General features: G+C 54.0%; 2 protein-coding genes and 1 long non-coding RNA gene across 3 annotated transcripts; 1 reads left to right on the forward strand and 2 right to left on the reverse strand.

Annotated features, from left to right (window-relative positions):
* The first annotated feature begins 2,352 nt into the window (after positions 1-2,352).
* On the forward strand, positions 2,353-3,937 carry LOC310923676 (HLA class II histocompatibility antigen, DR beta 5 chain-like). The gene is made up of 3 exons (XM_083885602.1): positions 2,353-2,456; positions 2,913-3,182; positions 3,567-3,937. The coding sequence occupies exons 1-3, from the start codon at positions 2,372-2,374 to the stop codon at positions 3,908-3,910; spliced, it is 699 nt and encodes a 232-aa protein (XP_083741728.1). The 5' UTR covers positions 2,353-2,371; the 3' UTR covers positions 3,911-3,937.
* Positions 3,938-5,209: 1,272 nt separating this feature from the next.
* Positions 5,210-15,327, reverse strand: LOC310923680. The gene is made up of 2 exons (XR_014592673.1): positions 14,726-15,327; positions 5,210-6,801 (listed from the first exon to the last, which is right to left on the reverse strand). It is a non-coding gene; the product is annotated as an uncharacterized lncRNA (long non-coding RNA).
* A 1,222-nt stretch (positions 15,328-16,549) lies between these two features.
* On the reverse strand, positions 16,550-20,211 carry LOC310923678 (serine/threonine-protein kinase PAK 3-like; the record flags this gene model as incomplete). The annotated part of the gene is made up of 6 exons (XM_083885604.1): positions 16,550-16,639; positions 17,090-17,227; positions 18,130-18,326; positions 18,724-18,823; positions 19,213-19,330; positions 20,090-20,211. The coding sequence occupies 6 exons, from the start codon at positions 20,209-20,211 to the stop codon at positions 16,550-16,552; spliced, it is 765 nt and encodes a 254-aa protein (XP_083741730.1).
* Positions 20,212-23,176: the final 2,965 nt, after the last annotated feature.

The following is a 23,176-nucleotide window of genomic DNA, read 5'->3' on the forward strand; positions in this document are numbered from 1 at the left end:
AGGAATCGGGCCCAGGTGGATTTGTATCTCAACATCTCCCCTATCCCATTGAGCCCTGAAGTGTCTCTAAATTGCTTTATGAATCATTTGTTGAATGCATTGGAGTAAACAAGGCATCCTTTTCAGAATAGTTATGATAACAAATATGCAAAAACTCATTCCTAAAACTCTTTCACCCATGATGTTAAATTCCATCTCTCTCATGGACTCTCCATCCAAATCCCATCATCAATTCCAATTTTGACCCGCCCTCCTTAAGCTGTTCTGTGCTCTAAGGGATGGATTCTGAGTAATCAGATAAATTCATACAACAAATCCCTTCAAAATATCCACACCCATGTGCTGGAAAAATAAATCATTAAATGCAGATTGAATTTAAAAAAATATACGATCACACTAATCAATCTGATTTTTGTATATAGAGTGGTCGGGAGAAACACCCTTGATTAAAGATTGATCGTTCTCTGTATAATTAAATGTGGCACAAAAATGTCGTGCTGACAGAGCCGAGGATGTCCAAAACTTTGGGTACAAAAGATGCCGGGGGAAGGTGAGGAAAGGAACCCACCAGCCCCATCCACCCACTGGGGATGGAAATCCCATGAGGAGGATCCTGCGAGTCCCGCGGGAAAAGGGGCACAAAGGGGAGGAGGAGGAGGAGGAGGAGGAAGAACAGAGCAGGAAGGGTTGGATGGACGGGCACAGCCCAACAGGATGAGGTTTAACAAGTCCAAGTGCCCAGTCCTGCCCTTTGGCCACATTAACCCCTGCAGCGCCACGGGCTGGGCAAGGTGTGGCTGGACAGTGGCCGGGCACAAAGGGACCTGGGGACACTGGGGACAGCAGCTGGACACGAGCCAGCAGTGTGCCCTGGGGGCCGAGAAGGCCAAGGGCTGCTGGCCTGGATCAGGAGTGGTGTGGCCAGCAGGAGCAGGGAGCTCATTCTGCCCCTGGGCTCGGCACTGCTTGGAGCCCTGGAGAATGAGAATTTCAGACTTTCTGTGCTGACAGGCACTGACCCCCCAGGAAAACTCTGCATTTGACCTGAGGCCGTGGAAAAGGCTTCCCAAATTATGGGATGGCACTGGGAGTGTGGGTGTGCAGTTTGAATGGAGGTGTGTGGTCTCACACGGTGGAAAAATTAGAGTTTAGGCTTTTAGAATATACCAATATATATTTTAAAAATGGAGGTTTTAGGGTGTGGGCTCAGTCTTTGTTTTGACCTTCTTCTTCCTTCATATTCATGGGTTTGGGTGGTATCTTTTAATTACGTGGAAAAATCAGTATTGTAGACCACAGGTTGTTGGTTATTGGGTTAAAAGTAAAGAAAAATAAGGTGTCATTTAATGGTTGGAGAATTTGTTTTTAAAAGACCTTGGAAAGAGTTAGAGATGGAGCCATTTTTCACTTAGTTAGCCAGAATTCACAGCTTGTGACGCTGTAACAAAGATAAGAATTAATGAACATCTGAGTCCAAACACGAAACAACCTCTCTCGTTCAATTAAACCCCGGCTCTAACAAGGAAAAGAAGATAAAAAACCCACAGGCACTGGTGAGAGTGAACCTGGAGTGCTGTGTCCAGTTCTGGGTGTGTCAGTTTGGGAAATCCTGAATTTGGCCACCCCCAAACCCCCAAAATCTCGGAAAAGCGAGGAAAACCCATAGAAAAAACCCCTCATGGGTCAAAGTTTTTCCTAAAATCCCCCCAAATCCCGAAAAAATCTCCAATCCCCGGGTTGGACCCCCTTAACCCCCTCCATCCCCACATTCCCAAAGCTCCAGGGAACCCCAAATCCCAACCCCGCGGCTCCAGGACCCCCCAAACCCCACCTTGGACCCCCCAAATTCCGGGCAGGGTCAGGGCCAGCAGCAGCAGCAGCAGCCAGGGGAGGCTCCGCGCTCCATCCATGGCTCCTCGGGATCCCGGGAAATTGGGAAGGGCCGGTGCCGGTGCCAGAAAAGCGGCGGGAACTGGGGGGAGCGGGAGTGGGGGAGCAGCGCCCCAAAAAGCGCTCAGCCAATGGGAGCGCGGCGTCGCTGCGGGTCGGGACTTCCCGGCAAGAGCCCGAAAAAAACAGAGCCTGGAGAAATTCCAGCCAATCAGCGTTCTTATTGCTGGTGAGTCATTAGTTGCTGGGTGAAGCTTCTGGGAAAGGAACCGCAAACAGAACCCGCGAATCAGAGCGGGCAATAAACACCTCCAGCCAATCAGTGCGTGCCCAAAAAAAAGCCCCAACCCATCAAACCGCGCCCCAAAACCACGCCCGACCAATCAGAGAGCGCGTGGCTGATGACCCCGCGCTGCTCCGCGTTATTACTCTCAGTTCAGCTCTGCTGCTTTGGGGCTGGCGGCCCCTCCCGGCGCTGGCCATGGGGCGAGGGGCGGCAGCCGGGGCCGTACTGGGGGCACTGGTGGTGCTGGGAGCGGCCCCGGCTGCGGGCGCGGAGCTCTCGGGTGAGCGGGGGGCGGTGGGGCAGGGGGGGAGAAGGGGGAAAAGGGGGCAAAGGGGGGAGGCCGGAATGGAAGCGGGGGAGGAGGAGGAGGGGAGCCCCGAAATGAAGAGCGGCGGGGGCTGAGGGTCGGGGGAAGGTGAGGGAGGGATGGGAGAGGGTGGGAAAGGGGGGAAAGGGGAGGGTGGGACATCAAAACTGAGCGGGGGAGACGATGGGAATTAGAGAATTATTTTTAAAAGGTTGGGAAGTGTGGAAAAGGGGGGAATGGGACCCCAAAAGTGAATTTGGGTGCGGCTGGAGGTGGGAGGGGAGCGGATGTGTAAAGGGGAAATGGGGGGAAGGGTAAAAGAAGGAAGCGGCCGTGGGGCACAGGGGGTGCGGGGTGGGGATCCGGGGTGGCCCCGGAGCTCTGGGGGTGCTGGGGGGGCACCCCCTGACCTGTGTCCTGCACACCCAGGGGTGTTCCAGCAGATGTATAAGTACGAGTGTCACTTCATTAACGGCACGGAGAAGGTGAGGTACGTGGCGAGGAGCATCTACAACCGGGAGCAGGACGTGGTGTTCGACAGCGACGTGGGGCACTTTGTGGGGCTCACTCCGGATGGAGAGAAACAGGCCCGGCACAGGAACAGCGACCCGGAAAAAATTGAGTATTTTCGGAGTGAAGTGGACAGGTACTGCCGGCACAACTACAAGACTGATGCCCCGTTCACTGTGGAGCGCAGGGGTGAGCGTGGGGCAGAGCGTGTCCCCTCGGGCCCTGCCCTGGCAATGACCCTGGAGCCCCTCAAACCCTCCCTGGGAATGACCCCAGAGCCCTCAGCCCTCCTTGGGCCCATCCCCGGGGCCTCCTGTCCCTCACCGGGACCCCCGAGATTATCCCAGTCCATCTCAGTCCGTCCAAGTCCATGCCCAGACTCCTCCAGTCCATTCCCAATCCATCCTACCTTATCCCAGTCCCTCCTAGTCCATTCCCAGTCCGTTCCCAGTCACTCCCAGTCAATCTGAGTCTTTCCCAGTCCATCCCAGTTCCTCCCAAGCCCACACCGCCCCTCCCCTCTCTCTCCCAGTGGCCCCCAGCTGATCCCAGTGTGTCCCCGCTCTCTCCCAGTGCCCCCCAGCGTTTCCATCTCGCTGCTGCCCTCCAGCTCGCAGGCCGGCAGTGCCAGAGGCCTGCTGTGCTCCGTGATGGATTTCTACCCCGCCCACATCCAGGTGAGGTGGTTCGAGGGCCAGCAGGAGCTGTCGGGCCAGGTGGTGGCCACCGACGTGGTCCCCAACGGGGACTGGAGCCACCAGCTGCTGGTGCTGCTGGAAACGCCGCCCCGGCGCGGGCTCAGCTCCACGTGCCAGGTGGAGCACGTCAGCCTGGAGCAGCCCCTGAGGCGCCACTGGGGTACGGGGGAGCCCCTGGCCGGGCTGGCAGAGGCACTGGCGTGTGCTGGGAGCGAGTGAGAGGGAACTGGAGAGATCCTGGTTGAACCTGGGAGAGGGGCTGGGGGCTGTGGAAGGGCTGAGCAGGAGTCGGGAGGATGCTGGGGAGGGGGGTGTGGGGTCCCGGGGGTGCTGGTGGGCGCCGGGAGGGAGTTTGGGAGCGGCGGGTGGAAGTGGGAGGGATTGGAGTGAGGCCGGAGGGGCTGGGAGGAGCTGGGGGAGGGGCAAGCGGGGCTGGGGCTGAGGTCGGTTGTGCTGGGAAGAGACTGGGAGGGGTGTGGGGGAGCGGTGGAGGGGCTGGGAAGGGACTGGGAGAGGGTTTGGGGGGGTCGTGGGGTGGTGGGGGGCGAGCGGTTTGGGGCTGTGGGCTGGTGAGAGGGGCCAGGAGGGGCTTTGGTGGGCGGTGGGGAGGGCGGGCAGGAATCGGGAGGAGGTCGGAGGGGCCGGTGGGTGGTGTGGGGGAGAGCGGGAGGGAGGCTGGAGGGGCTCGGGTGCGGGTGAGAGGTTTTGGGGGGTCCTGACCCCTCTGGCCCCCCCAGAGATGCCGCCGGACGCCGCCCGCAGCAAGATGCTGACGGGGATCGGGGGCTTCGTGTTGGGCTCGGTGTTCCTGGCACTGGGGCTGGGCCTCTGCCTGTGCAAGAAGGTGAGGGGGGGTCCCGGGGGTCGTGTCCCCCCTCCCCCAGAGCGTGTGTGCCCCCCCGGGGCCCCCCAGCCCGGTGTCACCCCCTTTTCTCTGCCCACAGAGCTCCTGAGCCGCCGGCGGCCGCAGCCCCTCCCCGTGGCCTCGGGCCCGGCCGGGACCCCCCCGCTCCGTCCCCGAGATGATTTTGGGGGCCTCGTGTGTCCCCCCTGCCCGTGCCCAGAGCTGTCCCTGTATCCCCACCCGGCTGCTCCCAGTGTTCCCAATAAAGCTTTGAAGTTTGCACTGGTCTCGGGGAGCAGCTGCCCCAGAACCTCCCCCAGGGTCTCCCAGCACAGCCAGAGCCGCTGGGCCTGGGCTCCCCAAAGCCCTCAGCAAGCCCCATGTCCTTCCCAGGAACCCTCAACTCCCTCAAACCCAGCATCCCCCACAACCCCTAAAAGTTCCCCCCATGGCACCGGCCATGGCCATGTCCCCACATGTCACTGGCCATGTCCCACCCTGTCCTCACCCATGGCTGTCTCCCCACAATGTTTCCATCCCTGTCATTGTCCCCCACGTCCTCATCTGTACCCGTGTTCCCCCCGTGTCCCCATGAATGACCATGTACCCCCCAAATATCCATGTGTCCCCATGTCACTCCCCATGTCTATGTCCCCTGTCATCCCAACCATGTCTTAGTTCCATGTCTTTATTTTTACCACACTGTTGGATATTTTAAATGAAGAGAAATGAAAAGCAAATGAAGGCCAAAAGAAAAGGATTTCCCTGTCTGTGCCAGCTGAGGATCCACATGCTTAGATGGGAGGGAAGTACCATTTTTGGAGGGGTTTCCACCGCAATCTCCAAAATCTTGGTCTTTGCCCCAGATCATCACCATTTGGTTGTGGAAGGCACTCTTGGGCAATAGGAAATCAAAATCATGGAATCCCTGAGGTTGGAAAACACCTCCAAGACTATCCAGTATTTATTGATGCCCCCATGTTGGAGTTGAGACGGCCATGAACTCAGAGTGCTCCAACAAAAACTTCAGAGGCCTTCAAGTATCAGCACCTTGTTATCTAGAAGTTCTTCATACCTTTTCTATGTAGCAATCCTCCAGGCAGCTCCACACAGCTCAGGCTCTTTTTCTCCTTCTTCTCTCTTTCTTTGGCAGTTCCAGCTCACTGCTTCCTGTCCCTAGAAAAGCCACTGAACCCTGTCTGTCCCTCATGCAGTGGCTCACCTTATCTGTCCCTTGCCCAGCCTCCTGTCCCTTCCTCCTCACAGCACGGCCAGCAGATGCCAACTGACTCTCTACCAACTAACTCACTTTTGTATCACACCCATAGCTGTGAGGGCAAGGCTGTTCTCACTCTTCAGTAATTAACACAGCTGCAATATATAGGGGCAGGATTGCCCTTAGCACTACATCTGTCTCCCCATACCCCCAGAAGACAGAATTGAACACAAAAGATTTTCTGGGGTTGAAAGACAACAAGTCTGCTCCCCCCAAGGAATTCCCAATGTCCGTCTGTGTCCCAATGGATGTTCCTGCCCCCGTGTTCATCCAGGTGCCCACAGGGATTCAGGAACCAGTGCAGCCCTCCCAGCCAGGTGTCTTCCCAACACCGATCACCAGGACCACGGATCACCAGGGCTCTGCCCAACGGGGTCACTGGGGATCATCCAACGCCGATCCTCCCATGGGGGATGGAGCTGGAGCAGCGCACGAAGCTCTTCCCGCACTCGGGGCACTCGCGGGGCTTCCTTTATGGCGCCTCTGTTGGTGTCTGGTCAAGTGAGAGCTCGTGGAGAAGCCCTTCCCACACTCAGGACACTCGTAGGGCCTCTCCCCGGTGTGGATGCGTCGGTGGAATTTTAGGCTGGTGCTCCATCCAAAGCTCTTCCCACATTCCCCACACTCATAGGGCCGTTCCCCAGTATGAACTACCTGGTGGCACATAAGGTTGGTGCAGTCTGTGAACCTCTTCCCACATTTCCCACACTCAAAGGGCCGTTCACCAGTGTGGATCTTCTGGTGCTGGAGCAGGTGGGAGCTGTAGTTGAAACCCTTCCCACATTCCAGGCACTTGTGGGGCTTCTCCCCTCCATGAGGCTTCTCCACCAGCTCTGAGCTCCGCCTGGATCTCCGGCCGCCCTCCTGGCACAGGGCGGCTCTTTCCTCCTCGCAGCTCCCTGGGCTGGGTTTGCAGCCCCTCCTCCTGCGGGATCTCTGGGGCTTTTCCTCCTCCTCTTCCATCTGGGCACTCCTTGGCAATGAAAAATCCTGGTTTGGGGAAAAAACAAATGGAAAGCACTTTAGGCTGGGGGTTCCTCCTTCCCCAAGTTATTCTCAAGAAGTCAGTGGGCACCTTGTGTCTGTGAAAACCTCCCAAACACCAGGATTCAGCCCAAAAGTCCTCCAAACACCAAGACACAGATAAAAAACTCACCAAACATCAAGACTCAGGTAATTAAGGACATGGACACCCAGAGGGGCAAGAAGGGAAGTCCAGAAGGGATTTAGACAGCAGGGGATGGATGGTGTTGGTGTGCTGGGAAGGGTGAGGGGGAAGGGGAGGGTGCAGGATTACAGTTAAGGCAAGAGGCAGCAGGAGGAATCTCTGTGGTGAGAAAGAGGATGATGGAAAAGAGCAGGAAGAGAAAAATACTGAGGACTGGGACGTTTTCAAGCAGGGTGTAATGCTCAAACTCTGGGAGCTGATGCAGATGGTTTGTAGCCCCGGTTGGCAGGAGAGGCAAACAAGGAGGTCAGGATCCCAGGGGGTTTCTCTGTGCTGGGGAGCGGCAGGAGCGGGCGCAGAGGGGCGGCACCGGGAGCACGGGCTGGGGGCCTGTGGGGAGCTGCGGGGCCGGGCCGGGGCTGTGGGGCAGCCGGAGCTCAGCGCCGGGCGCTGCCTGAGCCCACCACCCCCCGGGCAGGGCCGGCACTGGCCCCCGGCCCCCAGGAGGCTGCGGGACGCCCCGGCCGCTGCCCGGCCCCGTGGAGCTGCCGGCCCTGCCCGCCGGGGGAGCCGCCTTTGGACACTGCGGCACCACAGGCACCGGCTCTGGGATACGGGCTCTGCAGGGCACGGCCAGCACAAGCACCAGCGCCAAGGAAGGAAGGAAGGAAGGAAGAGCTGGGAAATGTGCATTATCCCGGGAAGGATCCAGATCATCTTTGAAGGATCTTGTTTGGGCCCTGCAGAAAGGAATGATTGTGCAGAAAGCTCAGCAGCTGTCAGAGGATGAGCACCCACAGGCACTCAGGGGGGCTGCACGAGGGGCACAAGAAGCCCCTGCAGCACTTGGGCACAAAGGCACAGCAGGTGAAGGCAAGAAGGCAGCAGGAAAAGGCCAAGCTGAAGGCAAAGGCCATGGCAGAGTTTCCACAGCCCCTGAGGGATGAAGCCCAGGGCCCAAGGGGGCCCCAGCACCGAGGGGACGGGCTCGGCCACAAGCACCTGGCACAGGCATTGCCCTCCTCGGCAGGGGAGAGCCCACCCAAACAGCCCCTGCCAAGGAAGCAGGGATCCATCTGCAGCCCACAGGGACACTGCAAGCACACACAGCAGCACCCTCAGCAGGAGCAAGTCCAGCCCTGCACGGACATGGATTCCTAGGGCTGCCAGAGCTCCCATTACACCAGGGACCCACCACACTGGAGCCCTTGACAACATTCAGCCTGGGGCTGCATCCACACGAGGCCTTTCCTCATACACACAGGGGCCTCTCCACCCACTCTCAATCTCAGACCTAAGGGGGGAAAAGGCCAAAAATGTCTTTGATTATCCAGGGGACAAGTGGGAAAGATGAGGGGCTGTGTTTTATTCAACCACTATCAGCAGATGCCGGGGATGGGTTTGAAATGCAGAAGTTTTATTTGCTCCTCATTGTGATTGTAATTTACTGGGGAGGCATTTGATGGCTAAATTGGGAATGCAAATTAATACTGTCAAAGGTGATACAGAGGCCAGTTCTCTTGTACCTCTGTGTCAAATGTCTGGCAAGGCCTGTGCTGAAGTGAACCCACAAGTGTGGGCAGCCCCAGGGAAAGGGGGAAAATCAGATTCCCAGCCTCTCCAAATCACTCTGAAGCAACCAGCACTGTTGGGAAAGATGGGACAGGAAGGACTTATGGATATGATTGTCTGGTAAGAAATCCTGCAGATGAAAAACCTGTGAGTGCAATAGAAATGAAAGCCAGCTTTGACATGTAGGCATGGGAGGCAGGAAAACGGTGATTAGCTGGAGATGGGTTGAAGGGCAGAAACAAAAGGACTCAGGAATGCAGCCTTTCCACTTTGCAAGGGATCAGGGAAAAAGCAGATAAGAAAAGTAGTCTTTAGAGTTTAGAATATAAAATGACATGGTAATATAGTAGTTCTCATAGGCTGCATGCAAAGTTTGTAGGTTTTGGATCTTGCACCGGTTGGTCACTGTGAATTAGAATATTCAACACAAAAAGAGAGAGAATGGATTGTAACAAGGTGCCCTCTCTCTTGCTCTTGCTCTCTTGCTCTGTCCCCCCACGCTCTTGCCCCCTCTCTCTTATCCCTGCTGTCTTATCCCTTCCCCCACTCTTACCTCACTTCTACCCCTGAGCTCTCTTCTACCCTCTCTCTCCCCTCTCTCTCTCGGGGCTTCCCTCCAGCCCAGGCTGGTGGCTGAAGGCAAAGCCCTCTTTACCCACCACCCTTGTAATAAAGCCACGTGTTTCTAGAATATCTCAGCTCTGCAGAGTTCCTTGTCCCTGCCGTCCACGGATGTCACTACACAGCACGAGTGGTGTCTAAAAGCAAAACCCTATTGCAAGGGAGGGAAGGAAGGGCTTTGTAATCTCAGAAATGTTACCCAGGACTAAAAAGCAGATGTGACAATTCTGAGGATTAATAGGGAATTGCAGGACCTGGATTGAGGATTCTCTGTTCTAGCTAGAACATTGTATGACTTTTTAACCCCAGACAGACTCAATGTTATGGTTTGGACATGGGAAAGGGAACAAAACTTGAGAAATGAAAAAAAAAAAACCAAAATGATTGATGCCCCAGCCATGGCTCCTCCAGACTCAGAAATGTAACTGGAATTGTATGTGAGTGTTAAACAGGGCCAGGCCAAAGGAATTCTTGTGCTAAAATGTTTACCCCAGTGGCCAGAGTGGCCCCACTGTCTGCAGAATTGTGCAGCCACAGCTTGAATGGGACCTGAGGCCTGAAAACTGACAGCACAAGGATCTCCTGTTGTCCAAGTCTGGCATCAAGTTCAGGCTTTGAGAACCAAAAGAGCAGGGCTGGGTTATTACAGCAGGAAACTTGTTCAGTGGCACAGGAGGATTTAGAAGTGAGGACAGGGGAAGGGTTTAACCCAGCCTCCTGTTGGAACAGCCTGCACAGGGGCTGGGGAGAAACCCATGACTGCACTGAGGTGACAGAGCTCCAGAGCCAGGCTGGGAGAGATTGATGAGACATTCCCTGGCCTCAGGGAGAAAAGGTGTTTCTGGACGGGGCTCCAAGGGCAGCAGAAGGGAAAAGAGTTACAAGACACGCTGTTATTTAGGAAAGGGAATCAGACAAAGCACAGGTTACCCCCCACATGGTCAGCTCAACCGGCAGAGCTGTGTGTGCCTGTGAGAGCCTGGGACTGAAATGCCCTGAGCAGGAAGGCTGAAATATCTCCTGCTGACACCATGTCACCCAACAGGGGGGCCAAAAGCAATTCTGACTTCTTCAGTAATCACTGGATCACTTAGAAAGGTATTTCTGAAACAAATAATTCCAAGAGAAAGGATTGTGGAAGCAATAAACTACAATAGGGGAACTCATTTTACAGGAAAGATCCTTCAGGGGGTTCTGGCAGCTTTAGGAACACAATGGGACCTCCACAACCCCTGGCACCCCCAGAGCTCAGGTCAGGTAGAAAGAATGAATGGGGAAATAAAGAAACACCTTTGGAAGCTGCTGACAGAAACCAAGAGGCCACAGGTGGGGCTTTTGCCATTGGCTCTGGCAAGAATAAGAGCCAGATCCAGGGCAGATATTCAATTATCTCCCTTGGAATTGATCTTTGGAATTCCTTCCCCCGGCAATTCTCCACCTAGGGCAGGCTGGAGATAAGGGATGTGTATTTAAAGCAGCCTGTGGCCAGAATCCTGTCTCCTGTGAAATCTCTCCCACTGGAAGCTGGGCTGGCACAGACCCTGCCTTGGGCCTTTGCTGTTCACACCATCCAACCAGGACATGGGGCCCTGCCTGAGGAGTGGGAAGAAGCACCACTGGGGGCCAAGTGGCCCATCCCAAGTGTCCCTGAGCACAGAAACAGCCCCAGCACAGCTCAGCACGGGGGGACCCCTCACCCTGGGCTCAAGGGCTCGGAAGGCCCAAAGGAGATTTGGACTTCCCGGCTGCAGGAGGAGGACGGGAGGCCACGACTGACCCGCCCTGAAGGCACCGGAGCAGCAGCCAGGGCTCCACAGCGGGGGAAGCCCCTGTGCCTGCCCACAGATCCTCTGCTGGAATAGTCTGCCTGGCCACCTCCTGGGCCATCTCCAGACACTGGGGGCCCAGCCTTGCTGCCACTGCTTCAGCTTCAGGGCTTTCTGTGCCTGCACTCGCCACAGGGGCTGGGGAACACAACGGGACAATTCCACTCTGGCTCTCAGTCACACTCACACACGGGGCTGGATGGGATCACATTGCTCCAAAATATACCAAGTTCAAATTTAAAAAAAATCTTATTTCTCTAGCCAGGCTTGGTTTGCCTTTGCCCTGGGAAAGGAATTTTAAATATTATCTTTTAAAGGATGTTACATCACTCAACAGAGATGAGTTTAACATCTCAGCAGACTGGGAATAGCCCAAAAGACACCCACAAAGACAACGACCATCAACAAAACATCAACGACCATCAGCAAACAGCAACCAACATCTGCCCCAGACACTGCCCTGGAATAGCTGGAGACACCTGGTCTGGAAAAGGCTGATGAGGAAATCCAGGAGTGGGGACCTAATTAACATCAGAGGCAAAGAAATCCGGCTCCAATAGGAAACCAAATACTCAGAACTCAGCGACTTGGAAGCAATGAACATCAAACCAATGGATTTCTATGGGTTCAGACTGTAGAAAGTTTAGGAAAAATCCAGTAAAACTCACGTGTCATGGAATGATTTTCTCTGCACACCCTGGCTACGAGTGGATGAAATGATTTCTGTTGCACATCCTGGCCAAAATCAAGTAATGCCTTGACTCCCTAACACTAACAATATTGTTGGACAAATTCTGGTTTTCTCGCAGTTTCTGTGACAAGATTACACCACCAGAATAATTTCTCATAATAATCCTACTTTTATATTGTCAGTTACATTTGGACCAGGGGTGAGAATCAATTCTACACCTAGGAGGAAAAGTAAATAAAACTTGATTACTTTGAAATGTTTTTGTCTATGTTTGTGTGAGGCTCTTAGTGATGGCAAAATTTCGGTTTGGGTTTTTCGATGTTCATCTTTAGGCTGCATTTTGCAAAACTAGAAGGGCTTTAAAGGTGACCCTTTAAGGCACAAACAGGTAAAAGAATTAAACAGTTAAATTAACAGTTAAAACAAAAGCAGATTGTGGGGGGCACATGTGAGTCATTCAGTGGCTGCTCTGGAAGAGAAGCTCCATTCCAGGCAGCCAGGAGAGGAGCTTTAGAAATGCAAATTAACACTGCTGGGGAAAAGTGGGGACAGTGCACCAGGCTCTTCTTGCCTGCGGGAGGAATTGGGCTGATTCCCTCTGCCCCTCAGCCCAAGCTCTGCCTGCTTGCACAGATGGAATTGGCACAGCCAAAGGCAGAGCCCACAGGGAGGAGATCTGACTCTGCAATACAAATTGCTTCAGCTGCAAAGGGAAACAGCCAGTGGAGAATGGTGTGAAAACTTCACTACAACAAGTGGGGGGAATCATCCCTCTCCCCACTCCAACATGTGCTGGCACTGTCTGTGTCACACAGGGAGCATCAGACCACTGGGCTGTTTGTGCTACCACAGGCTCAGAGAAATCACTTGGGAATCCAAGTCTGGGATGATTTAATTAGAGAAAAGAGATCAATTGATGCAGCCCTGGCTGGAGGGAGCCCCCAAAAATGGGGAAAAGATGAACGGCCACCACAACAAATCCTACAACACCCAGCACCAGCCCCTGGGAACCCAAACCAATTCACATCAGGAGCCAGAGAACACATTGATCATTCCAATGGCACAATTAGATTACAAGATGTCCACGAAATAATAACCAACCAGACAGATCCAGCTCCTCAGTCTGGCCCACCAATCCACTCAAACCAAGAACACAACATTTCACCACGGGCTGGGATCAGATTATCTGGGAGCAGAAGGAGGAGGACAGGGTGGAAAATTAAATGACTCAAGATGCTGTTGGCAAAGAGATGACAACAGAAAAGTGGGGAAACAGAAAACAAAGGAAATAAGAAAGCAGCTCATGTTCCGGTCCAAACGTGGAAAGGATGGGAATGGGACACGGTTTGGTGGCTCCCTGGCACAGCAGGGGTTAAACGAATGCTCTTTCTCCTCTGTTGTGCTACAGCAACTCTCATCTTTGGGCCCTGCACCACACCTTGCTGAGGGCAGCTCATTCACAGCTGAGCAAGGGGATGCAGGTGGCAGCCAGGCCTCCTGAGCCACACACGGCTACAAAAGGACAGGAACTGTTAAAAATGACCCGATAATATTGGCTTTCACATTTGAGCATTAGTCTTTATATGTGGTTATTGATTTCAAGTACAGTGGAATTTATAATCTCTTTTAGCTGCCTGTCAATAAAATTTATTTCTCATTTTAGTATGCACAGTAAAGCCCATGGAAATAGTAGTGTGATGAGTGTTATGTTGATGTATTCACCTTACAGCTTATAGAAATAATTATGTGATGAATGTATTGTACCACAGGCCTTAGCAAAATATAAAATGTTAAAATCCTTCTTGTAACCGAGAGAACTGTGTAAAGCAATTAGGTTGTTTCCCACATCTGCTGACTGACCTCTCCAAGTGATAAGGGTGACACCAACCAGAGCACGGGAGAAGAATTAGAGAAGAATTTGTTACCTGTTCAGTATCTGGGAAGTGTGAAACAACAGGATGAAGCCACAAGAAGAAATAAAATATATTGACCTGATCCACAGGGTGTTATTTAGATAAGCCAGAACAGAAACCCAAAATAAAGCAAAGTTTCTATAACAATGAAAGCTACCAAGAATATTTGAATAATGCATGAAACTCATGAACATGTATGTGCCTTAGTAAAGTAACAGTACAGAGATAACACTGTCTTAATGCACCCACGGGTCCCTTGGCTGATCGCCAGGAACACCCAGCGCTGGACATGGAACTGGTTTGTCCCTTATTGAACTTTGGAAAAATATTCTAAGACTGAATATTCGTTTTTCTCAGAATTGAGGTCACTGACAATAATCCCAAAACCAGAGAGGACCCAGCAAGAAAAAACAGAGTCAACGAGTGAATCTGCTTGGAGACAGGGCCGGGGACTGGGAGATAAGGGAGGAACGGGAGAATCCATCAGTTTCAGAAAATGTTCCTCATTGACACGGACTGTGCTCAGCCAAGGCCCTGCGAAATTCCTGAACACGGAGAAGAAGAACAAAGACTGAGCAGAGCCGGGAATATCGGATGTTACACAAAAGGGGGGCGCATATTAACGAGGACATGCAGGAGGCGGATCGGGAAGTCGGAACTTTCCAAGGACCTTCGCCACGGGGCAAAGGGACAGGGAGATGCAGAAGGGAAAATCAGGAGAAAAAGGAGGCCGCGTCCTACAACAATTGGAGAGACCCCCCGGCAAAGGCCGCACGGCCTCTCCCTTTGTTCAGGAATAAAGTCACTTTTACAGGACTCCTCGGGCTCCTGTGGGGACACAAACCTCTGGCCACCTCTGGGAATTTTCCCGCACAGCCCCCCCCGGGGACAGGGCGGCCACCTCCGTCCTCCCCACAGGAACCGGGACGAGCCGGCGCTGCTCCGGCAGCGGCTCCTGCCGAGGCAGCGGCGGGAAGGAGAGCGCGGGCAGCCGCTCCCGCAGCGCCCTCAGGCCACGGGCAACACGGCGCCGACACGGCACAAGGAACCCGCCGGAGCCCCCTGCCGCCCCCTCCGCCCGCAGCCAGCCCCGAGCCCCGGCAGAACCGAGCGCGGCTCCCACCTGCGCTGGGGCCGCCTCCGAGCTCCGCCAGTGCCGCCTCACCGGGCTCCGGCCGCTGCCGCCGCTCCCGGGCCCGCACACGCGCTCCCACAATGGCGCCTCTGCCCAGCCACGGGCGCCCGGGGGGCGGCCCCGGCAACGGGCTTGGCCCCGCTCCGCCCAATCAGCGCGCGCCCACAACCGGCACTGACGGCACAATCAGCCAATGGCGGCGAGCGAGGCCCGGGCTGTGCACACGGCCCACACCCGCCCCGCGCTCTCAGGCCCCGCCCCCGGGCTGTGGGAGGGGAAAGCCGCAGATGAGGAACCGCCCTGGGACGGGCCCGGGCCCGAGTCGGGATTGAGCTGGAAACACAAACAAAGTTCTCCGCACCTCCCGGCCCGCCTTTCCCAGCCCTGCGTGTTCGCTGCCACCGGCTCCGAGGAAAGCCCTCAGTTATCCCGGCCCTAATGAGGAGCATCAGCGCATGGCTTTGATTTCGCCAAAAAAAAAAAAAAAAAGGGAAAACCCCCAAGGCCCTTGGGCTGAGTGGAGGAGGGGGGAGATTTCTGTGAGAAAACTCCCAAAGTCGTTTTTCCCCAGAGTTGGCAGTTTGCCCTCGTGGTCCCTTGTATATGACCGGAGCTACGATTCTTTCAGGAATTTCAAAGTCTCCCCTTTTAGTGCTTGTGGTTTTAACCGCACCCAGTGGTCATGAGGGTCGGGGGGTATAAATCAGGTTCTTTGTCAGGATCAATAGGTCCAGGATCAAAGGGATCCTCCTCCGGACCATCTTGATCACTTTCCTCGCTGTCACAGTCGGCAGTGAAAACCCTCACGGAGCTCAAAAACACTTTTTTCCTGGGCAGACATTCCCTGACCCATCGTCCCCTGCAGCAGCTCACCTCCAAAATCCCAGAGTGTTGGCTCACCTCCCATCTCTGGAGGGGTTCCTTTTGCCAGCTGTCATTCCTGCTTCTTTCAGCAGCACTTTGTTCTGCAGGGCTCCGTCACACGGGGCACCATTTGACGGCGATTGACAGAGGGACATGGACTCCATGGGGTGCAGGCATGAGGCCGTTTATTGATACGCCTGGCTGAGTTTATATACCTTTTCATTATATAACAGGTACTATTGCCAAGTACATTGCTTTAGTCATGCCTCGCACTAACTAACACAGGTATGTGCTGTCTCATCTCAGTCCTGCTTGCTAAGCACATCTTGTACCAAGCACATCGCTGTCTCTTACATTCCTCTCTCAAACTTCTGCTTTCGGTTGCCAAGGCTTGCGGCCACCTAATGCTGACATGTCCATTTGTGTCATGAGCTGAGCAGTGCTCCCAGCTCGGCTCTCTGGCTGTATTCCCACAACTGGGCAGGTTTTTCCCTTGCATGGAGCCTTCCCCGTGGCCCTTCTGGCCTTCCCCAGGCCCCTTCTGCCCTCCCGCAGAACCCGTGGCATTTTCCACCACACACAGTTTGTGACCCAGAGTCGGCTGCAGCCGAGAAGGCTCCAAGCAGCTCCTTCCAGGCTGACTCTGCAGATGCCGAGGCTGCTCTGGGCTCTGCCAGGGCTCTGCTGGGGCTCAGCTCTGGGCAAGGCTGGGCCCCCTCTGCCCTGGCATTGCTCCAGGCAACTGAGTCGCAGGGGGAGAAGGAGGGACATGTCAAGGGAGTTGAGGTTTAAGGGAGTTTTTATTCAAAAGCTGCCATAATAAACAGGGTGTCCTAACTACCATAACTGACTAGAAGAGCTAACTACCATAACTAACTACCATAACTAACTAGCAGAGCTAACTACCATAACTAACTACTTGTCCTAACTACTCTAACAAAAACTGTTTCATGTCCTCTGCTGCTCCCTCAGTGTCTTTGCTGCAGCGATCAGAGCGCTCAGGCTGGAGAGAGGCTCGGCTGATGATAAAAATGGGTGCTGCCCAAAGGATCAAAAAGAAAGAAATGAACCGTTACTTTCCAAAGTCAAGCTCCTCACAGGCTCTGTTGCCACAGGACAAAGGGGAATGGATTTTAACTGAAGGGAGGGAAGCAGGCTCAGATTAGATCGGAGGAAGAATTTTTTCACCAGGAGAGTGGGGAAACACTGACAGAAGGTGCCCAGAGATGTGGGAGGTGCCTCCTCCCTGGAAACATCCAAGCTCAGGTCAGGCAGGGCTCTGAGCCACCTGATGTGCTTGAAGATGTCTGTGCCCATTGAGGGCAGCAGGCCCAGATGACCTGGAAAGGACCCTGCCAACCCAAGCCAGGCCAGGCTTCTGCTCGCTTTGCGTGTGAAAAGCAGCGAGACCGGAGATGATGGGAGAGGGCCCCACAAGAAAAGCCCTCCCTGGCTCTGCCGTTTCCCCTGCAGCCGCCGGGCACTGACCTGCAGCAGCTCCTGGGCAGACCAGCGCCGCTCCTCGTCCAGCTCCAGGCTGCACTCGAGGAAGTCCCGCAGCAGAGCCGACAGGCGCCGGGGCTCCTGCAGCCGCGGGGTCCCGTTCTGCCGGATCAGAGCGCGAGCCTGCAGGAAAGGCAAACACAGCGCTCCGCCAGCTCCCTTCACACCCACAGCTGCTCACATCCACCCCGGCTTCTCAGCCCCGGCTCCAGGGGCACTTTCCTCCCTGCCACAGATGCTGCTCCACAGCTCATTTTTCTAGGCCAACCAAAAATCCCAAACCCTGGTGCGGCCACAGCCATTGCAGCATCCAAATGATCTTGCCTTGAGAGCCAGTCTCATTGCCTGACTTTGTTAGGAGGAACCTCCATCAGAAATAGCACATTTTGCTTCTCCAAATCCGGACACCAGCTTTACAGGCCATTTTCAGGAGTCACTGTGGTCTGACTGTGTCATTTCAAAGGGTTCTTACATCAAATGCATCTCTGCAGGGCCACTGACACTCAAGTAAATTCATTCCTGATGCCCCATCCCAGAAACTGCCCAAGAAGAAACAGGTTTGTGTTGCTGAAAGCTCAGGCTTGGTGACATGGAGAAAGGAGCTTGGGATAGGAAAGAAACATGTTAGACTATGGGGATGTTAAAGAATCATCTTCACGTGTTAGACAACTTTCCCAGTGAGAAGAGCCAGAAAGGATTTCCTCTCACAAAACCTGTTTTAGAAACTCCTTCGTAAATTTCTTGGGTTTGGGTTTTGGGGCGCGTTTGGGGTTTTTTTGCAAGATAACATTAGAGCTGATCCACTGGCTTCACGTTTTCAGGTCACTCTCACAGACAGAAGAGCTGCAACAACTTAAAGCCCAAAGCAAATTGTTGCTGGAGACTGCAGAATATTTGTCTGTGTTCAGGTTTGAGTCCTCTGGGAATTCCCCTCCCGATGTGCAGAAACCTCCAGCTGCTCCTCCCAGGGCAGGGTCACGCTGTGCTCACAGGGCTCTGCAAACACTGGAGAATTTGCCTCTTACCATGGCCCCCGTCTCCTTGAAGTAAGGAGGTTCTCCTTCCACCATCTCGATGGTCACAATGCCAAATGACCAGACGTCCACCTTGGGGCCGTAAGGAGAACTGGTCACAACTTCTGGGGCCATCCAGTGAGCAGTGCCCACCATGGAGCTGGGCTGGTCCTGCTCAGGGCTGAGCTGAGCGCAGAGGCCAAAATCAGCTGAGGACAGAAACAAAGCCTGTCAAAGGCAGCTGGAATGAGGAAACCACTCACAAACATTCCCCACTCTCAGTCTGAATCCAGTACTGAATCCAGCTGGAAAAGTCTTCAGGGCTGTAGCCAAGGAAAGATGGAACTGGACCCTTAAAGAAACCCTCAGCTTTCATGCAGTGGCTTTTACTGATTCCCTTGAAGCTTGAGATTCCAACTCCTGCCCCTCTGGAAGGGCCAGAGCCAGAGCAAAGGCACTCCTGACACTGCTGCTCCTCTCCTGAGCTCTCTGCAGGGGCAGCAGGGGCCGGGCAGGGCCACCAGCAGCACCTGTGGGGCTCTGGCCGTCCCTGGGAAGCCCCACACCCGCACCCCGGGAGCGCCGTGCCTGGCCAGGAACACCCACCCAGCTTGACAGAGCCGTCCATTCCCAGCAGGATGTTGGAGCTCTTCAGATCTCTGTGGATCACCTGGTGTGAATGGAGGAAATCCAGGCCCTGCAGACACTGAGAGGGAAAAGAAACACCAGGGTAAAAATCAAGGGCTGGAATAGATCACACAAGGAAGGAGAGTTTAGAATTCTGCCAGCAGAAACTTTGCTGGGACAGGCCAGGAGTGCAGTGCAGACCAGCTCCAGGCAAATGGTTCAAGGCAAAGCTGAGAACAGCAAATCCAATCCAAACAAGACAGAGTAGCCCCACAGCAGGAAAGAGGACAAGAACAGAAGTGCAGTGATGCTGGCAGGCCATTCCTTTCAGTGGCTCTTTCTTCTCCAGCTCATAAAAACAACACAGAAACAAAGCCCTGAGCCCACGTGGAGCCACCCCTGTTCCCCTGCCCTGTTTGGAAGGACCATCGTGTCCAAGCCATGGGAGGCACAAGCAGGATCCCTCACCTCCCGACTGACAGCTGCCATCTCTCCTTCAGCCATGCGTGTGTGTCTGACAACGTCCTGCAAAGTTCCTCCATCCATGTATTCCATCACCAGCCAGAGATCTCCATCAACAAGGAAGCTGGAAGAGGAACACAATGGCCCGGAGATGAATGTGCAGTGCTCAATTCCCCCATGGAAAAGCCTCCAGTGAGGTTTTGTTTCCAGGGCACTTGTCAATGAGGACAGAATCAGATGGAGAGACATTCCTGCCAGGGTGCACAGGCCTTGGAATCTGCACAGTCTAAAGGAGAAGGAGACACCTGTGCAAAAGGAGAGGCCTTAGATGGCAAGCAAGTGAAAAATGCAGTTTAGCAACAGCCCAGATCCATGTGAAACCACAACACTTGGCCCCAGCCGGTTCAGCATCTGAACTCATCAGTTCCACCATTCACTCCAGAGCAAGGCCACACAACTTCCAGAGTTATCCAGGGAGGGAGGCCCTGCAGCACTTGGGATAAAAGTGGTCAACTGTTTGGAAAACCTTGCAGAAAGTCTCTTCAGAAACAGGCAGGGCCATTGAAAAATGGGCAAATGAGGCGTTTCTGGAAACAAGAACCTGGTCTTCCTGGCATCTGCAGGAATGGAAAAGATTTGGGAAGAAGAAGCCAAGGGAAATAATTTCTGCCATGGATTGTCAGCACTTGTTGTAAGACACAGAAAATAGGGTCAACTTGAAGGAAACACCAAAGCAATCAAAGCACATTGAGGGAGTGAACTGCCAGGCTGTTGTTTTGGGAAGATATGGCCGGGCCAGGCTTTTTCAAAACAGGCTTCAGACTAGGGATGCCAGGAAAGATCAACGCAGGGCCCGTGCACGGGATGAGACCTGAACACTCACCTGTCCAAAGAGCTGACAATGTTGGGGTTCTTCTTGTCACTCAGGACCAGGGTCTCATTCAGAGCTCGTTCCCAGTTCTGTCCTCTGAGACTCATTTTCTTTATGGCCACCTGAAGGGACATTGCAGAGCTTTAACTGGAGGAGTCTGTGGCAGGAGGCCACAGCAAACACGGGGCGAGTCTTTTTGGAGCGACGGAGCCGGGCTGTGCCAAACTGCCCTGGGATGGGACACCAGAGCTCAGCAAGTGCCATTCCCACAGCCCATGGCTCTGCTCGCTGGGGGCTGCTGACAGGACACATGGCCAGAGACATTTGGCCTCGGGAGCTCTGCAGAAATGGTCCCTCAGCCTCAAAGCTCTAACAACATTCTCTGCACCTACACTCTTCTCAAATGGCCCTAGTTTACCACCACTCTTATAATGATGATGATGATGCTCATTACTATTCAAACACATTTTGCAAGCAGGAGGTAATTCTGGTCCTGTGAAAACTGAGCAAAATAGCTGGGAACCCTTTAGCAATTCTATGGGGTTTGGTCATGATTTCAAATGCAGCTGCTCTGTTTGGGATTGCACAACAAAGCAAACACACACATCCATTGCTCAGATGATCCTTGTCACAGGCTGTCACTGACACCAGCCCCAAACACAACTGCAGGGTTTAGGAGAGAGCTTTGCTCTGGACATCCATCTTCTCATTGCCCTCCCTCTCTTTGTGAACAGCTGCAGTAGGACTAAAACCCCAAACTATGATCCCAAGCAGGATCTCTCCTTAATTAGGACTTGAGGTACCCTTTAAAGATAAAACTCAGCATGGAAAAACTGCTAAACAGTGCTCCTGTCCAAGGCTGGGATGGAGATAAATTGGGCCTCAGTCTCCACCAGCTGATGCATTCACAGTTTTAGATGTGCAGACCAAGGCAGCGTGTCCTGCTCTGACAGACACCGCTGCCCTCCTTGCATTCCTTTGGGCACTCCAGAAGCTCCAAGTCTGTCCCAGCTGTGCTCTGCAGGCTGACCCTGCTCTGCCTTCAGAGGAGCAGCCTGTGCAGGAAAGCTCTGCTGGGCCCCCAAAGCTCCAGCCACAGCTCCCAGCAGAGGGGAAAGCCCTCGAGAGCTGCCGGACGTGCCGGGCGTGTTGACACTGACCTCTCCTGCAGTGGCCCTGTCGAGTCCTTTGTAAACGGCCCCGAAAGCCCTGGAGACAAAAGAGCAGAGAAGAAAGAAGCAGTGCTTTAGGCCCTGGGAGTGAAAGTCAGCCCAGACAGGAGATCTCTTCTGCCTGTAGCATTCAGAAAACACCTGGGTGCCTCAGCCCTTCAAACAACGGTGCAGCAGCCACCAGTCCTCTGCCATGCAAGGTGTGCAAGGGAAAGCTGAGGCCAAACATGAAGAAAAAGTGCTGGAGCAAATCCCAAATGTCCATGATGAATTCCTTTAGTTCAAACCCTAGGGTGGGGGGCTGGGTGTCTAAAGAACTAGAAAAGAATGTATTTCATCCTTTTGCATTTCCTGCCTAAGACCTGCAGCATCCACAAGAGCCCTGCCATCAGGGCATCATGCATTTTCCCCTCATGGGCAGCAGCTCTGTGTCTGTTACTGAATGTATGGGGTCTGCTACTTGTGCTGAAAAGAGCCCTTCTTAGTTCATCTCTGGTTTCTGTTTGTAAACCATTATATTGATAATCATGACCGGTGGATATTTTTGGAAGTAAAATATTTGAAAGAAATCTTCTTGAGAACTGTTTTCTGACAGTCACCAGATGGTGAGTTGCTCTCTTAGGCAATCCCAGTCCAGGGACAGAAGATCTTCCAGGTCCTGCTCCTTGCTGCAGGCAGGACACTGCCAGCCTCAGGGGCCTTTGGCGGTGCCATCTGACCACAGTTATCAATTCTGGTCAGGACTGAGAGACAGCAGGATCATACCCCAGTGTCTGAAGGCGTTTGGAGCTCTCCTGACTCCTCACTTGATCCTGCACCAGCAGAATACCTGGGCCCTGCTGGTGTAGAAGTAACTGCCTTGCACTTACCCTTGGCCAATCTGCTCCAGTTCCAGGTATTTCTCCGCAGGCTCCCCCACGCTCACGGTGTTCCCTGAAAGAAACCACATGGAAGACGCTCCCTCCCAGATGGAGACCCCGCCTTGCAGCAGAGCCAGAATGGGGCCCCACTCCCTGGGGCCCTTGTTCTCAGCCGGGGAAGGACAATCAATGACTCTGTGACATTCAGCTGCAGAGCAACACTGGGTGCAGCTGATGCTGAGACACACACACAGCCCCTGCTCGGGCACACAGGAACAGAGCAGACGTACTCAGCTGCCTCAGGCACCACTCCCCTCTCTCCTCTGCCTGCAGGGCTGTGCTGCTGTCAGAACGTTCAGCCCAGGATTCCTCAGCAGAGGGAGGTTCAGTGTCCTCTTCCCACGCAGAGGGAGGTTCTCCACCCTCTTCGCAAAACACTGCAGGTTCTCCATCCTTTTCCCAAAATGCTGCAGGTTCACCGTCATCTTTCCAACTCACAGGATGTTCGCTGTCCTCATCCCATGCTGGGAGATGTTCACCTTCCTCATCCCACACTGGGAGATGTCCACTGTCCCTGTCCCACCCTGGGAGATGTCCACTGTCCCTGTCCCATGCCGCGGGAGCCTCGATGTTGTATTCCCAATCCGTGGGATGTTCGCCCTCATCTCCCAGAACAGTGGGGAGTTCACAGTCGTCTCCCGGCACAGAGGGAAGTTCACCACCATCCCCCAGAACAGTGGGAAGCTCACTGCTGTCTTCCTCCTCTTTGGCCTCCTCTTTGGAAGCAGAGGGAGCCAGAGGAGGTGCTGATGCTGCTTTTTTGCCCTGTGGACAGAGGGTAGCATGAGGGATGGGAAGTTCCGTCTCAGTTATCACCTTATTTATCCTCAGCTGCACATCCAGCTGCACTAAGCAGAAACGGTTCTGAGCTGTTCAAACAAACAATGGGCTAAAGTTGACATTGCCACTTATTGTTGGGAATTTGATGTTCCACCATGGCTAAAGCCAGCAAGCATCTTCTGCTTCAAAACCAGACCTGCAGCTCTTCAAAAGCACTTCAACAGAAA

The sequence above is a fragment of the Zosterops lateralis genome (genome assembly GCF_965231275.1).
Source record: "Zosterops lateralis genome assembly, contig: HAP1_HAP1_SCAFFOLD_191, whole genome shotgun sequence".
NCBI lineage: Eukaryota > Metazoa > Chordata > Aves > Passeriformes > Zosteropidae > Zosterops > Zosterops lateralis.

Bases quoted from the DNA above. Each gene is read 5' to 3' on its own strand.
- LOC310923676 (XM_083885602.1), top strand. From the start codon at position 2,372: ATGGGGCGAGGGGCGGCAGCCGGGGCCGTACTGGGGGCACTGGTGGTG. The intron at 2,457-2,912 runs GTGAGCGGGGGG...CTGCACACCCAG, and splicing joins TGCGGGCGCGGAGCTCTCGG to GGGTGTTCCAGCAGATGTAT. The intron at 3,183-3,566 runs GTGAGCGTGGGG...GCTCTCTCCCAG, and splicing joins GTTCACTGTGGAGCGCAGGG to TGCCCCCCAGCGTTTCCATC.